Consider the following 17,606-nt stretch of genomic DNA (forward strand, 5'->3'; position numbering starts at 1 on the left):
GGCAAAGGTAAACTCAGTGAAAGCAGAGATATTATGTCACAGCAGAGATCAGCCAATTTTGAGGCAGAAATAGCTTTTCTCCTTTCCCAGTTTGGAAAAGCTCCTGGCTTGTAGCTGTACAGGAAAATGATGCTGCCCACACCATTGTAAGTCCAAGTCAAAGTATCAGGGCCTACAGGCAAACAAAACCTTCTGCCCTACTTCCTTGTCAAGCACAAGGAACTTCCCTTCATCTGTGCTGCACTAATTACCGATTATGTTTCACAAGTGGATCGCCTTTCCTTCTCTGTACTATGCCAGATAAATCCCCTCCTAAAGGATTCATCAGAATTAAGTTTATATTCTTCCATATGTATCTTCTTAGGAACATACTTGAGTGTAACAATATTGGGGGAGACTCCTAACTAAAAAAATCCCTTCCTCACAAAATCAGGATGTAGGCTGTTCTGCTTCCAGCTCTTGCTGTAAAGCAAATAACTATACTCCAATAGTTAAACTGTATTTTAAAAAATGCATACTTACATTTCTTGTTTTATTATGTGCTTACATTCCCTGGCAGAGCTCCATCTGTGTCACACAATCCAGGTCTCTACCTTTTTGTAAGTTATATAACCAAAAACAAGTTGTTGAATTTAATAGCTTCCAGTGAAAACAGCTTATTGGAAAATTAATTATAGATTTTTTTATCCTAGCTCATCTACGTTTGCAGAAAAAAAACAATAAGATTTTTGCACAGTTTCAGTGAGCCATTTTTGCGTTCCCCACTCTCACCCATTTTCTGAAATATCCCCTACTTCCACCTGGAATTTGGTACAGAATTTTTTTAAAAGTTTTGAAGCTCGGTAACAAAGCAAATATAAAAGAAAAAAAGAAAAATCAAGCTTAACAGGAACAGAATGAACTTGCCTCATTAACATCAGCAAGAAAAAACTTTTCCTGAAGCTCAGAGTCCAAGAAAAGCGCAGCGCAGGTAGGTGCAGGTAGAGCAGAGGCTGCCTGAGGTGCTGATGACATGTTGGAGTGCTGGGGAGCAAGTCTGGGCGTCCTGACACCTGCTGCCGGTGTTCATCCGTCACTATCTGAATTTGGGTATCCCTGGTCAGTCGCACTAGAAAATACCGTGTGAATACCTCCTGCACTGCAAGGAAGAAGCAGTCTCATGGGAGATGTAAGGCAATTAACGCATGAGAAAGCTCGGCACCCGCAGCCCCGTGTCCCCGGCCCCGCTCCCCTCACCAGCACCGGGGTGCCCGCGGCTGCTGCCCTCCGGTGGGCTGCGTGTCCCCCGGCCCCCTCCCGTGGGCAGCGCCCCCTCAGCCCCCTGCAGCGCCGCCGCGGCCCGCTTGGGGCTGTTGCCACGGCAACGGGCGGCGCGGCCTGCCCAGGGCGGGCGCCCCGGCCGCGAGAGCAAATGGGCTTTAAGCATTTACTTCTTCTGAACAGCTACAAAAACTTCCGTATATACATAAATTAATTTTTTTTTTTTTTTTTTTTTTTTTTTAAATCAAAGGCTATATTTCATCCTTTGTAATGCTAGGAGAGATGAAACCACGCCATTATTCATTATGGATTGGCTGCCTGTTTATACCTGTGTCGCAGGGGGTTTGGGGCTTTGCGTGTGTAAAGCCTAATGTTTTGTTCTTTACAGGAACCTTAGCTTTGAACTGTGAATTAATCACCTCCATTGTAGCTTTGCTTTGGCAAAGCAGTTTGTTAGCTCTGGCCATGATGTCTCATATTCAGCTTAGACAGATTTGTAATTATAGCTTCTCAGAACTTTCCAAGATAATTTTATTTTTAAAGCAATACAGTGTTGCAGTTATCTAAAATTGAGGTGACTGCTTATGTAATAAATATTATGGTCAAGGCTAATTACACTGATAATTGACATCAGACTGCGTACCTCACGAACAAAGAAGTACAAGTTTCAGTCCTGAAAGCTGCGTTTAGATGACCCTGTTGCACAATCCACAGAGTGGAAGATAATTAAAGGAAATATAACACACAATTCAGCTATCACATAATTGAAAGTCTTAATAAAAGAGGTAAAAAGAGGTATTCTAGAGAGAGGCTTCTTTTGGGTAGACCTGTGCGGTGTCAAGAGTTGGACTTGATGATCCTTAAGGGTCCCTTCCAACTCAGGATATTCTATGATTCTATGATTCTTCAAATACTACAGAAACTCTGCTGAGTGTCCCAGCTCATGACTTTATCTGCTTTAAAGGTATAACAGAACTTTTCATTTCTGTGCCAGAAATTCAAGACTCCAAAGTCTGTCTTTGTTCATTGTTAAATTTTGGCAATAGCTTCTTATCACAAAAAGTCTCTATTTTCACTTCTTAGTCATGGAATTGGCTGCTTTATAACTGCATATAATGTGTTTGCAATGCTGTGCTGGTGCTGCTACATCTTTATATTTCAGAGAAAGAGCTATCATCCTTTAAAAATAAATTAGGCTACTGCTAATATTTTAATGTGGGGAGAGAACCAGGAAGAGGGAAAAAAAAAAAAAAAATACAAATAACAAGGCTTATCCAGGAGAACGAGAAGTTATTGAAGAAATAAATGTGCTTTCAGTTCCCCAGTCTTCATGGATTAATCAGTGCATTCATGACCAGGACTAATCTGTCATTTGCAAAGATACACTGCAAAATGTATGGAAACATTACTCAAGTTTCCATGTTCATATCAATAAACAGGACTGTAATAGTTCCCAAGTCCATAGTTAGCACCCATGGGACCATAAATTGGCAATAAACAGTAATCAAATAACCTTATCATTGAGTAACCTGCATAGCCATGCACTCTCTGATTCAAACGGAAGGTTTTGCTAACATTTCTGGAGAGAAAATACAAAACGAAGCTGTTATCCTGCATAATTCCTCCACTGCACCATCAGTGGGTGGATTTTTTTTCTCTTGATAAGCTGCTGCCCTGATTATAAAACCGTTCCTTCCCCACCCTTTTTATCCAACACAAGGTCTAAGACCAACCTTCTCTCCAAAAGGAAGAACTTGCCCTTCCTTTCTCTAGTCCAATCTTTACACACTCACTGTCTTACACAGCAATATTTGTCCAGAAGAGATTACAATATTTCTTCCTGCTCTCTTCTGCAAAATAGGTGTGGTGGTTTTTGCTACTTTCCTCGCATGCCTGTCAATATTCCCCACTCCCCGATGTGTCATGCCAGCTTCTCCAACATGTCAGCAGGGAAGTCCTTCACTTGGCAGTGCACGGGGTCATCGGCATCAGGGAGACCTACCCATTGGGGTTATGATGCTTCAGGGTCCCAGTCAAGGACCCTTGTCTCTTTACATAAAAGACTTGGCAGAAGCAGTAGGTCATCTTCACTGCTCGTAGAGTAGCAGCAGGCATTTCTGCACCTGAAGAGATGAAAGAAATATAAGGAAATCCCAAGGTACAGGGCAGTAACAGGGAGCGCTTTCTCCTTACCAATATTTTATGTGAAGGTCTGGGTGTCCTTCCTTTGGTGATCACTGATTTGGTGTTGATCTTGTTAGGTTTTGACTGAGAGGTGTTTGGGAACTTCTTACCCTACATGCAAGTTATATAGCAGCTATAGCAATGCAGAACTTCCCTTACTGCATGCATAGACCTGCCCGGATCAGAGTTCCCAGTCCTCTTTGATCCCCATAGACCCACCTGTACTGGTGCCACTCATTTCCATGTGAGTCACATCTAGCTCAGACAGACAGCTCAGCTACTTCCAGGAGACTTTGTATTGCCTAAAGAGGCAATAGTAGTTTTATTTCTCTTTTACTAACAAATCCTTAACTCCACATTCCTCAGTTTAGTCTTTCTCCCTGTGCAGTGCTACCCAGGGGGTGAGTATATGAGCCCTGTTTGCTCCCGTACGCATTTCCTGGGAAATTGCTGGCACCAGTTCCTAAATTGCTACAGATTCTTTCATATTCTGAAAAGTGCCTGGGGAGCAGGGAGAAGTCCCAGAACCAGGGCAGGTCCTACAGGAATCTGCGCAAGACTTGGGAAATGGGATGGAGAGCTTTAGGCTGAAAGAAAGCAAAGGGAACACTTTACAGTTCCAGGCAGAAGGGCAGAAACAGCTGGGACAGCATTGTATTTTCAAAAAGCATTTTGTAACACGGTTCAGTTACAGTAATTCCTTTCCAGCATGCAGAGGTATACTCAGACATATGTATAACTTCAGTTTTAAACAGGCTTGTAGAGCCCTTCACCTGGCCAGCTTCTCTCTTACTATGAACAAGTAGTCCTGGAAATCCTAAAACCCTGCAAGTGCTGCGTGTGGAGGCAGAGGCCCTGCTGCACGTGGGTAGGGCAGGTGGTTGGCGTGGATACAGACAATGCCTGCAGGGAAACGAGAAGCTGTTGAAAGCCAACAATGTGGCGGGTCGGAGCCTAGCTGGAGGTCACACTTCACCCCTGTCAAGCCATTCCCCCTGTGTAGCAGCAGGGATCCCACGGCTCCGGCATGGACGGTGGGGCCGCGGTGGGGGCCGCACTGCTGCTGCTGGCGCTGGTGGCGGCAGGGGAGGTGGTGGCGGTGCTGCGGGACGGCGGCTACGAGGGACTGCTGTCCGCCGTGCACCCCCGGCTGCCGGAGGACGGCTGGCTCCTTGCCAGCCTTCAGGTAAGGCGGCATCCCCCGAGGCAGCAGGCCCACGGCTGCCGTGGTCCCGTGCTGGTGGTCAGTGCCTGGTGCCCCCCAGCTCTGGGGGGGAACGGTCCTGACGCGTCCCTTTAGCCACCACCAACCTCAACCGATCATGTTGCTGGTCTCCAGAGAGGCAGCCCTAGCGTTTATGTCATCCTCGACGGTGAATGAGTGCTTCTAAAGCGGCCCTGAGATGCCTGAATACGAGGTCTTGCAGAAATGGGACAATGGGATGATAGGATCGTTACGCTGCCTTGATGAGATCGCTGAGCTCTTTTCTTTAATGTTTGCTGGCAAATGCCGTAGTCAGGACTGATCGCAGAGCGAACATACTGCTTAATCCGTCAACCTGTTTTTTCCATTGCTTATTTGCCAGGACATGATCACTGAGGCTTCTTTGTATTTGTTCAATGCTACAAGAGGAAGGGTCTATTTCAGGAGCATGAATATTCTGATACCTCTGACATGGAAGGACAAGAGTTATGAGAAACCAAAACACGAGACCTATGAAAAGGTAAGGCTCAACAGCTAATGCAGGGAATAGAGTGCACTAAAAAAATCTTTTAAACATTTATTCGTGTACCCACATGTACATTAACTTTTAAAAAGTGATGTGAACAACCATCCACATGAGAATGCCCTTAAAACAGGCAAAATCATGATCTAGGAACCATTGCTAGTAAAACCACGAGTAATGAGCATCAGTAACAACACAGAGTTGTACCATCCTTTTGGTTTTAAATGAGAAACAAGAGAGTCCTGAACTGCAAGAAGCTCCATGTTAAATCTGTCATAGTCCATAAACACAATCCTTTGCAGATTGTTTAATTATTTTGAAAACCTGGCCGACAGCTGGACTGAATACCCTTATTCTGAATATCCTGTCTGCTCTGAATATCCTTGTTTTTACTCAGTTTTGTTTCTCTACTTGTTTTCACATTTATGACAAGTCAAGGACCTCTGCTTGTGATTTCCAGTGTTTTGCTTAGTTGTGTTTTTGGTTTGGTTGTTGTTTTTTTTCCCTCTTGCTTTCTTAACCTATCATCCCTCTAATAATTCCTGGCTGGCAGTTGTGCTGATGACAGCAGCAATACTTGTCTAGGTGGAGTTTCAGACTTATTAGGGAAGGTCTGTCTCAAAAGCCAAGGAAATCTGAAAGAGCAAAGTCAGCTTGTTGCTACAGAGGTAGAAAAAGAAGCAGAGACTAGTTCATAATGGTTAGTTTTCTCTGTTTATTCCAAACTTTGTGTAGCTGGAATCCAGGAAATGGGATGCATGTTAATCTGTGTTTTAGCTACATGCATGGCCACTGGTACTTATGACCAGCTCCACAAGTAAGAGATATTTGCAGCAGATATTACAATATATTTTCTCACTAGGTTGTGTAATAATATCAACAAATCCTTATGAAAATGTATTGGTCATCAGAAAGAAGACTTTCCACTTGAAAGACCCTTGGAAATTGGACCTGTCCTTGTGTTTACACCTGCAAAAACATGTAGATGTGGATTCTTCCTCACTTGCTGTTTTTAAATAAAAAGAAGCTAGCTCTATAAAAGATGTGCTATAGATTTGTAGGCATACTGTGGGTGGATACAGGAGACCTCAGCAAAAAAGTGCATAGAAATGTCTGTTTTGACTTTAAAGATGATCAGTCCCTTAATTTGATTAGTTTAAGGCTGATATCATTGATATAAACTGAATAGCATATTTGGATTTTATATTCTAAATTAAATTAACATTGGAACTTGCAAAGAGGAATATTTTATATTCCTTCTCTCAGTGATGTTTTCTGCCAAGAATTTTAAGCTAATACATGAAACAGCAGTACAGAAAGGAAAAGCATGGCTATGTGCAAGAAAAGAAACACCCCTTTCAAGATCACTGGGCTTCTGGTGAAAGGGCTTGCTTGGCTCTCTATTTTATTACTGTAGTCAGAAGCATTTTTTTCTAAGAAATGTGTCTAATATGTAAAAAGCTTTAATAAAGGAATAAATACAGTAGTCTCCCACTTCAAGCTTCAGTTATGCTGCTGGGAAATCTGTCCATAATCTGCTGTTAGTCTTTCTGTGTCAGAAAGTAGGAGTTCTGTTATGGGCTGGGTAACATTAGATCATGTACAGAATATTACAGCAGAATATTTCTATCATTACTCAAGTTACTTTTTGTGTAATTTCAGGCAGATGTCATAGTGGCTGATCCTTATTGGAAATACAGTGATGATCCATACACCCTACAACACGAAGCATGTGGAAAAATGGGAAAATATATTCACTTCACACCTAACTTCCTAGTAAATTATTATTTGATGGACATCTATGGCTCACGGGGTAAATTCCTTAAACCATTTACTTCTCCAGCTTGCAATAGCAGTGTAGAACAAAAGACAGAAGAATACTAAAAACTACATTGCATAACCCTTTCCTGTACGTTTCGTGCACATATCTCAGTAGCATGTGCTGCTGTGCAAAAACCTGTGCTAACTGCATAAAGATAGCCTTTTGTTCCTAATCCCACACTAGTATGGTTAATGGAAAATGAAGTTCTGGTTTGTTGAGGTTAGTTCCACTTCCAACATCAATTTTTTAATTACATTTTGATGCATGTTTTACTCTCCTGTAAGTGTATATTAAAAAGCATTCCTGTTTTGTCATACACTCCTGGAGTCTGAATTCAAGCTCAAACAAATGATGATAAAAGAAGCCAATTTTAAGTGATGTAAAATCTAAGACTTTCAAATGACGTTATTTGAATTTAGTCACACTTAGACACAGATGTAAATTGCTTGATATTAAAACTGCATACAGCTGATTGCTGCTGGAAAGGTGCTGGTCAGGAAGTCCCTGCTGTGGCATTGCTGATTAGTTCTGCAGGCAGTGGCTGACTCCCATTACAATGTCCTCCCTGCAGGCAGAGCCTTTGTGCATGAGTGGGCCCACCTTTGATGGGGGGTGTTTGATGAGTATGACACTGACAGACCTTTCTATGTCACCGAGAAGAATCAGGTTAAAGTTACAAGGTAATTCGGCATTTTTTCCTTCTGCAAGCCCTTTTTGGTGCACTTCAGAAAGCTGCCTGATGTTTTTCTATGAAGTCTTGAGGCATTCCTATTTCTTCTTTATGAATAGAGCACATGATTTTCTCCACATTCATCTTTCCACATTTCTGTCGTTGATGGATTGGCAGTGTCAGTGAGCGTTACATTTTTCTGAATTGACACTGGACACTTAACCACTTCCAAGCTCTGCTCCTGGAGAGGAAATGGTGCTTGTACTGAAATCCTTCTTCCCACGCTATTTGTCTGTTCAAGCTTTTCTGCCACTTACCCCCTCACCCTTCTCTGGGTACACTGCAGATATTGGGCTTTCCTATTAAGCTTCTCAGTCTCTCTTCTTCAAACAACTTTTTTCATCTTTGCTACTCCTGCACATATTCACCCCACACGCTCACCAGTGCGGGAATGCCTGACTCTCTACCTGCTTTTCCTTGCTGTCCATATGGCCAAACGGACATTGAGAAACAAAGTTTTATTACAGCACATTTAACCTGGTAGCTCACTGAGATGTTGCCTGTGCCTGTGGTACACCAGCGAGCCATTTACAGGCATTTTCTCGGGTACAGAAGCATTTGGAAGAGGTTGCTGCTGGATGAATAAGATTACTTATGCAGTTGTAAACTTTACATCTGTAACTGTAATATTTCTACTTAGTCAAAGAATGATGATGAACTGTAATATTTCTACTTAGTTAAAGAATGATGTGATGGAGAAGTTAAAAAAAAAAAAAAAGATTTTTCTTCATGTCACATCACATGTATCATTTTACTGTGATGACTTGTTGCAGGAGCTATGCAGAGTATACTGCAAACATCATTAATGTCATCACTATATTCAGGTAGGGTTTTTAAGTGGAAATGTATTCTGTTTTATACTTAGGTGTTCCTCTGATCTTACTGGCATCTATGTGTGTGAAAAAAACTCCTGCACTGATGGTAGTTGTGTCATTAATCAGGGTTTTTTAAGGAAGGATGTGCATTTATTCCTGAGAGAAATCAAACTGCAGTATCATCAATAATGTATATGCAAAGTTTATCATCTGTAAGTACAAACTTATAAGAACAGATTTCTTTCAATGAAACATACTGTTATAAAACTTTATTTATTCTTCTTTTAGAAAAGCTATTTTTTTCAACTTTCATGTAAGCAAATTAACTGCAATGCGTACTGCTAATAATGTGGAACGATGTTTACTGTCAGCTGATGTCTCAACTATACAAGAAAATCAGCACTAATGGTTTTCCACTGCTATATTTATTTGTTACTATGTTGTTGAATACTTCTGATTTTTGTCTACTTGTTTTTCATTTTAGGTGGCTGAATTCTGTAATGAGCATAACCATAACAGAGAAGCACCCAATTTTCAGAATCAAATGTGTGACTACAGAAGCACATGGGAAGTAATTAAAAACTCTACAGATTTTGAAAATAATCCTCCACTGACCAACAGCAGCCTCATTACTCCTCCCTCCTTCTTATTGCTGCAGAAGAGAGACAGAGTAATCTGTTTAGTTCTTGAATTTTCCAACACAATAGCTGGGGTAAATTCTTTATCAGATGTATTCCATTTCACATTTTACTTTTTCTTGTCTTGTGTTTTCAGAAACTGTATTCATCTAAAAGTAGTCTCCAAGCAGAGATTGAAAAATCTCGCCACAGATGCAAGGAATCAATTTGACAGTGACATAATTTGGGATTTTCTTTTCTTTTGAGGCAGAGGAATCAAGACCAACATAAATGAGGCCAGGACGGTGATGCTGGATACTCGCCAGTTGACTATCAGTGGCAAGGTTTGAGAGAAATAAAGGACACTGCATGTTATAGTTTAAATATTTAGGCTGGGTAGCCTGGAACATGAGAAAGATGGACATGAGCTGGAAGGGCAGGAAAAAAAGTGAAAGGAACAAAAAAAAATTCCAGAAGAGAGGGATCTCAAAGTCTGAAGACAACCAGTGCTCAGCAGTGAGTGGGCTAAGCATTTGATTAGTTTAAGGCTGATCTTCATTGAAATAAAGTGAATAGCATGTTTGGATTTTGTATTCTAAATTAAATTAATGTTGGAACTTGCAAAAGGGAATATTCCATGTTCCTTGTCTTTGTGAAATTTTCTGCCAAGAATTCTTAGCTATTAATTTATAATTTGCAGCATTCACTATTATTCCACATGCTTACAAATCTATTTGTTTTTAAACTTCTTTTATATGTAGGGTAGCTGTATCAATAGATTGCATCAAGCAGCAGAACTGTATTTACTGCAAATTGTGGAAGAAAACTCTTACGTTGGTATTGTCACATTCAGTGACAGAGGAGAGATCAAAACTCCTGTGCTCCAGATAGTGAGCGATTATGCACGGAAACAGCTTGCTTCGTACCTACCTACAGCTCCAGGGAGGGACAGAGCAAATGTCTGTGCAGGCCTGCAGCTCACGCATGAGGTGAAGCATCACTTCTCTTTGCACCTCTTGTGTAGATGGTTTGTTCTTTTCAGTTATGAGGATTTCTGTGTCTAGGCTGCATCAAGTGTTTTCTACTGATAATTATGTAATTTTTGAAAAGAACCATTGTGGCTTTTCTGTGTACCTTTTATGTATCATCTACTAATAATTAAAAATATAATAACCAAACTCTTTTTAAAATAACGTTATGTGATTGTTGCCATACGCTTAATGATATATGCATTTTAAACTATCATGTTATGTATTTTTAAACTTTGCAACTTTAGCCATTACAAATTTTATGAGCTATATAAGCTTTATCTTTTTTTTTTTTTTTTTTTTTTTTTTGTATTTTGCTTTCTAAATTATTCTTAAAACCTAGGCTGGCACACTCAGCATTTCTGCATCCTTTGATTAAGGAAGATTTTGTTTGTTAACTTCAACTTCTGTTTCTCTAAAATCACATTTCATTTGGTCTTGTTTTGCAATATAAATTCGTTAGCATGCTCTTATTATTGCATGTTTAAGCCCAGTATATTAAGGAGATTTTTTTCCTGCTTTGGTTTATTTCTGTCTGCTGAGTACTGCAACAGTTCAGCAAATGCCTCATGTGAAATGTATTCATCCTGACCCTATGATGGGTCACTGCCTCTCTGAATTTGTAATGAAGCAGAAATTTGGGAGCAGTGCTGTTTTTTCTTGTCTGATTTTAATTGACTTTCTGCATTCTGGAGCCTGTAGTCTCAGCCTTCTGCTAGGAGAAAAAAGGAAGTAAAAGAGGTGCTTCAAGAAAGGGAAATAATAGGTGCCTACTGCATGGCTCCTTGTCAAATACCCATTTGCAGCATATTCTTATTTTAGGCCCTTTACTTTCTATACCTTATTGTGATATAAAACCTTTATTGTATTCATTCTGATACAATTTCTTTAAAGACAGTGTCAAAATTAATTTCAGTGTAGATGATATGATATTTATAGCATCTGCTAATGCTTGTTCTTCTACTATCAGGTCATTAGGAAGAAAGAAGGAAATCTGTATGGATCTGAAATTATATTGGTAATGGGTGGACAAGACAATAGTACGAGCAGGTGTTTTTCTGAAATGATTAACAGTGGATCAATCATCCGTACCATTACTGTTGGGTCCTCAGCTGCTAAGGAAATCGAACACTTCTCCAAAGAGACAGGTAAGTACAGGAACAAACCATGACTCCGGTCCTGAAAGTGTTCAACTCAGGTATGTCTAGTAAAGCTGGCATATGCATAGATTTATGTGAAACCGAGAACCTGACAATATATTTCTGTTTGGAACAATCTCAAGCAGTAAGTCTCAGACACAATTTCTTTCTCAGAAAACGCCAAAGAAAAGTGTCCTTACTGTGACTTGGAGTGAGACTCATTATGAAGTCCCTGCTTCCACTCAAAGGTGTTAGCAGAGCCACAGATCTAAAAGGAGATTGAAAGCCAATGGTACAGACTAAACAGAGAAGATCTAGGTTCCAGATTTTAATAGGTACTAGAGTGTAGTAACATCAGTGAAAATTCAGCACCTAAATAACTTACTTTTGCCAGAGACACTGGAAGAAGAATACAGCTTTTATTCTTGCACATAGGCACTTATAAAAAGCTGTCCCTGAGTGTCTGTGTTGGAAATGGCCTTCATTCATGCAGGTAGCCTTGACAAGTCTTCAGCTCGATAAGTTACGCTACTCGATTAAAAATGTAGTATTGTTATTGCAACATTACCATGATATTTTCTTAAAGCAATGTAAAATTATTTCATATAATGTAATTTCAGAGTAATTAACTCCCTTTGTCATTCTGATTCAAGAGTCATTTTGAAGCTGCTGAGTTTTTAAACTCTGATGAAGAAGATGGTCAGAGACCATGGATAAGGGAGGTGGCTGTCCTCCCTCCCTGACAGTTCTGTGACCTGTGGTACATCTTGCAAACCTGATCTAGTTATTGTGTCATGTATAATATGTAATAGCCAAATTTGTAATCAGCTATGCTGGTTCAGGAGGGCTGAAGTATTTTGTTCCTGAAAGACTGGACTTCAGTGACGTACTGGATGTTTTCACTGACATTTTGTCCAGAAGTGAAGATACTTTCAATCTGTTCAGGTTTGTCATATGAGCACAGTTAATATTTCTGCTTCCTGTTGTTTTAGATAAAATAAAAATGTAGCAAATTTATCTAGGAGTCCTGCTTCCTCTTTTCAGGTGACCACTTCTCCAGCCTCTATTTGCAGGTTGAGCAAAGTATTGAGACAATACTATTGTGTTAAACTTCTTTTGTATAATCTGGAAAACTGTAGAAAGTTCCCTCAGATTCTACTGTTTGCTAGAGTATATCAAGCTTTTTCTCTGCAGTTTGTCTCACACAAGGCATAGAATGTCATCTGACAGTTTGATCCTCCAAGGAAGTTATGAGGGCAATGATCTGTCTCCATCAGGAATTCTATCTATTGCTATTTTTTTCCTCATGGAAGAGCATGTAGATTGAACTTTTAAACTCATAAATCAATCTTCTTCAGTGTCATGCTCTTTAACAGCAGCATTGCTTTTGAGCTGGGAAAGTGGCAATATCCTACATAGCTATATGTTTCTGGAATTCCATCCAGCAGAAATGTAACATGAAAAGAAGGCCATTGGGCCTAATTTTTCTGTCATTTCTGTGATTCCATGGAACTGTCACTAAATTTTGCTGTTTTGTATTTGAGGGGGAGAATAAAGTCCCCATTTATTATAAAAGAATAATATTGGTGTGTGTTTTCAATTCTTTTCAAGTCTATCAGGTCTGATATTTAAAGTTGTCTGAATAAAAATAAGTCCTTCTTTGTCAGAATATATGTGATTTTCAAAACTGACAGAATAATTTTGTTTTTGATAGATCGAAAGTGCTAGTGAAAGTATTGGAGGGTACAAACAACTCAGGAGGGCAGTGACTATTGATAGCACCGTGGGAAGAGAAACCTTCTTTGTAGCCACCTGACAAGCTGCTGAACCACCTGAGATCAATCTGGTTGATCCCAATCGGAAAAGCTACACCAGCAAGGACTTTGTCTCTGATTCAGTTTTCCATGTAGCACGTCTCCAGATTCCAGGAATTGCGGAGGTACAACTTATGGTCTTTTTTTGCCTTTTAACAATTTTGCTTTTTAACATCCTGACTCTACATTGCTTCGATTCTAATAAAGTTATGTTAAGGAAAATCATTTAATAGCATGAGACAGAATGGGTCTGCTACACTATGTTAGTATGACTGCTGTTGCGTGCCAAACAGAAGCATCTGCTGTGTTCAAGAGCGCTATCTGAAGGTGCGTTTTTTTTTATTACTTCACACTTGGTTTACAACTTAACTACAAGTTTCTGAGAACTATCAGAAACCGAGCCAGTAGGCGAATCTTCTGTCTTGTTACTATTCTAAGTAGTAGATAGCATTACAAGTGTGTGGTTTTTCTTTTTAACTTAATAATTCATTTAAAATTACTCCATTGTTCATAGAAACATATTCCCATCATTAAAATTCTGAAAACTTTTTTTTTCCCCATAAAAATTAATCCTTAATTTCTTAAATAGTCCACAGATGCTAAGAAAATAATCAAATCTGATGCTTGTGGTCTCACATGGAATAGTTGCCAAACAATTGGCAAAAGACAGAGGACAGCTGGAAAACACTTCTTCATTCTGAGTTGCATTTATGAGTGTTCCCAGTGACAGAAACAAAGCTACTTGAAGGATGTTACTTAGTCTAAGGAGGCTGTCAGAATTTAAATAAGCATAAATTAAATTATCCAAAAGTGAATTATTTCATTTGAAAATATTTGATTGTTGTTTTTTCAGACAGGGGAGTGGACATACACACTGACAAATGTTCACCTGGCTCCTCAAGTTCTAACAATGACAGTAACTTCTCGAGCAGCAAACTCTACTATACCTCCTGTGGCTGTAAAAACCCATATGAGTAAAGATATAAATTACTATCCCAGTGCAATGGTTGTCTATGTACAGGTGAGTCACGGCTTTTCCCCTGTTCTTGGAGCAAGCGTGACTGCTGTCATCAGTCCAGAGAATGGAGATCCCAATTCCTTGGAACTTCTGGACAATGGAGCAGGTAAAAAGACTCTAGGAATATAAATTCAAAAATATCTAGAAAATGAAATTATAGGGCTCCCCTAAATGCTACCTTCACTGAATACTGTATGATACAATGCACTGAGACCGAGTTTCCAAGGTTCTGTGGTAACACACAAGAGTGCAACAAACAGTTGGTGCTGTTTCTGGATACACTTTGATTCAGAAAAGGATTTATGTGCATAAATAAAATACACAGACATGTTCCAGTAATCAGAATTGTGTTGTGTGCTGGAGCTACCAGTTGTCATTCAAGCTGATCAAAATAAATGATGTTCAGCACATTGGAAGATGAGGTCTTCAAAGAGCAGTAACTTAAACAGCTGTTAGCAGAGTGAAGTATGACCACTTACAGGCAGAAATTGCAGGCCCTATGCTTTACTCCCTCTTACAGTTGCCAAGCAAAGCTGTAAATATCCAAAGGAGTTTGGATTTAGTAATATTTTAACTTGTGCATTTTCTTTGCAGAAATTATTCTGGTTACTTCAGCATGCTGCAAGGCAACATCTTACATGCAGTCCATCATATTGGTAGAAAGGATAGTTACGGAGAGTAGAGTAGTAGAGTAGGTAGTTACAAAATCACTTTGGTAACTTTTGGAGCTACTTCAATAAAGTGTTTTTTCTATATTAAAGTTCACAACTGAAAACAATCAGAAGTAGTAATGAATACTCTCTGGTTTGTGCCACCATAGGAGTAAGTCCATAAATTAGAAGTGTGTTTCAGGAATGTACAGAGGACTTTGGAGGTGAAGGTCCACCCACCCCATTTTCCCTGAATTCCTGGGCGGTTTCCCAGATCCCAGCTCAGGGGCCAAAGTGTAACAACTTATGAAATAATAGATGATTTTCCTGTTAGCTCTTCCTTCAGTTAACATGCCATACAAAGAGGTATCTTAGCTTCAGATCATAGTCTTCTTTAAGTTTTAACATACAACCAAATGCAGAGGATCTGCACAGGTTGCACATCAGAGGAGAATTTACCTATTATTCTTACATTCTAGTTTCTGTATGTGAATCTAGAAAGCATAAATAAGCACATCCATTTTTGTTTGATGTTAATTTATGTCATTTTTCTGTCTAGGTTCTGACATTGTTAAGAATGATGGCATATATTCCAAGTACTTGTTTTCTTTCCCTGGGAGTGGCAGATACAGCCTGAAAGCTCATGTCCAAGCTAACAGGACTATTGTGCCACAAACTGCAAAGCTGTGGAGTCACGCCATGTATATACCAGGTTATATAGAAAATGGTAAGGTAAAGCAATGAAGGGAAAATGATATAGCTATCTATTCCAGCACCTGAATACATCACATCCCTTCACAAATACTAGGAGGATGCATTAGAACAACAACAGCCCAGCTAGGAGATGTTCAGTTACGAAGGCATTAACACCAAAAGAGTCTCTATACCCCAGAATACTGAAAGTATACCACAAACAACTATAATGGGGTAGTACCTATGTAGTACAGATAGACAGGATTTGTGTTTTGTTTGTGAAAAGACTAACAATAAGTTTATTAAGTAATAATGACTATTATTACTTATATTCAGTCATCCTAAATTAAGAACAGTTACAGTATTAGGATATTAAACTCTCCTGTAATTATTTTATAACAAGCAACAGTTACTGTAATTTCATATCAGCTTTCTTAGTAATTAGCACTCTTGAAACTGTAAAGAAACAGATACTACACTAGAAATGATTGTACATAATTGAGGTTTATAGATTTTTCAGATTTAAAACAGTATAAATGAGGTGATGTTCAGGTCACCTGCAGAGTACAATAATATGCAAGAAGTTAAGATTGATGAGCATTTTTTAATGCTGTAGGTAAACTCAAGATGAACCCATCAAGACCCCCAGCTATTAAAAGTGATATTCAAGACAGAAGAGGAGGTTTCCATAGAACAGCTGTGGGAGAATCCTTCATAATATCTGCAGTTCCAATGGGACCTCATGCTGATGTGTTTCCACCATGTAAAATTATTGACCTTGTGGCCAGAATAGAAGATGATAAGGTCATTCTATCATGGACCGCACCAGGAAATGATTTTGACAAAAGCCAAGGTATGTTCGTAGCTTGCCGGCCTGCTTCCTACCCAAAGTGGAAGATCTGTAATGGAGTTTAGTCTCACTGACACTAGTGGGAATTTTCTTATAAACTATGGTGGTTCTAGTTGCAAAGATTTTAAATGGAATTAGACGATAAGCTTTTTGAGAGTTTCAAAATCAGTGCTGGTGATTTTGATGGAAGGCTTACTTTTACTAAGTTGATGTTTTCTGCTACTCATGGAAGGTAGACATATTACTCTGTACATGTAAAGAAAAAATGTAAATAAACATCAGATTTGGTCAAGTAGGAATTTTACTTCACCAACTTTAACATAACAGTAAGTGAAGTCAGAATTACTGTCAGATTTCAGTGTGGCCTCATGATGACCACCATCACTTCTTCATTTCAATGCTGTGCTGTGAGAAATTGAATCATTCAAGCACTTAGTTTAGGTAACAAGTTTTTGTAGATCTATCCGTCATGCTGCATTATTTTTTTATGGTGCTCAACTGACTTACGAAGAAAATATTAGGTAAGTATTATTTTGGAAGCATTTTGAAAAGAGAGTATTTGGAGAGAGATCAGAAGTTTGAATGATAGCTAATACACAGATGACAATATCTTTTAATATTTGTATTTTCAGCTGCAAGTTATGAAATCAGAATAAGTGAGAGTCCTCTGGAACTAAGGTTCTATAAAACTTGTTTAACAGCTTCTATAAAACTGGCTGCAAAGAAATATTTGCATTTAAACCAGAAGCTTTTACAACAGGAAACATAACCATAATTTACGTTGCGATGTGTGCTGTTGATGATGTTTTTCTTCACTCTGAGCTGTCTAATATTGCATGAGCTGTAAAGTTTGTTCCCCCAATGGTGTATCCCACTTCTAATATGGAGTTTCAACAATATTGTTACTAGTCTTTGGATTACTAACAGTAGTATGTATTACAGTAAGCACAACTGTTTATTTAGTAAAGAAAAAGAAAAAGACACTTCCAGAAAATGCAGCTAAGTTGCTTTAACATAAAGTGTCAGAGCTTGTTAGAGCTCCGGATACTTGAAAATATTTAACTGCTTTGACTTGCAAAAGTAGATATCCTACAATAAACAGAATAAATAAGTAATGACATTCCAGATATTGAAGTGATTTGTTAGCCATATCATGGTGTCTATGAATTTGATAACAGAAGGCTTGGTTGCAGTAAAACAAGTCATATGCTGTACCACCTTGCACCATAGAGATGCAATATCTGTCTAGGAACTTACAT

The 17,606-nt window shown here is 39.1% G+C and overlaps 1 protein-coding gene across 1 annotated transcript; it reads left to right on the forward strand.

The window, feature by feature from the left end:
- Nucleotides 1-4,471: 4,471 nt before the first annotated feature.
- On the forward strand, nt 4,472-17,399 carry CLCA2 (chloride channel accessory 2). The gene is given in 19 exon segments (XM_032192255.1): nt 4,472-4,630; nt 5,031-5,168; nt 6,834-6,984; nt 7,565-7,673; nt 8,191-8,203; nt 8,497-8,508; nt 8,548-8,659; nt 8,662-8,750; nt 9,023-9,250; nt 9,917-10,144; nt 11,154-11,331; nt 12,165-12,271; nt 13,037-13,261; nt 13,990-14,260; nt 15,364-15,531; nt 16,114-16,350; nt 16,980-17,054; nt 17,057-17,227; nt 17,230-17,399. Coding segments are annotated over 19 exon segments (2,841 nt in total).
- Nucleotides 17,400-17,606: the final 207 nt, after the last annotated feature.

The sequence above is a fragment of the Aythya fuligula genome, chromosome 8 (genome assembly GCF_009819795.1).
Source record: "Aythya fuligula isolate bAytFul2 chromosome 8, bAytFul2.pri, whole genome shotgun sequence".
In the NCBI taxonomy this organism is placed as follows: domain Eukaryota; kingdom Metazoa; phylum Chordata; class Aves; order Anseriformes; family Anatidae; genus Aythya; species Aythya fuligula.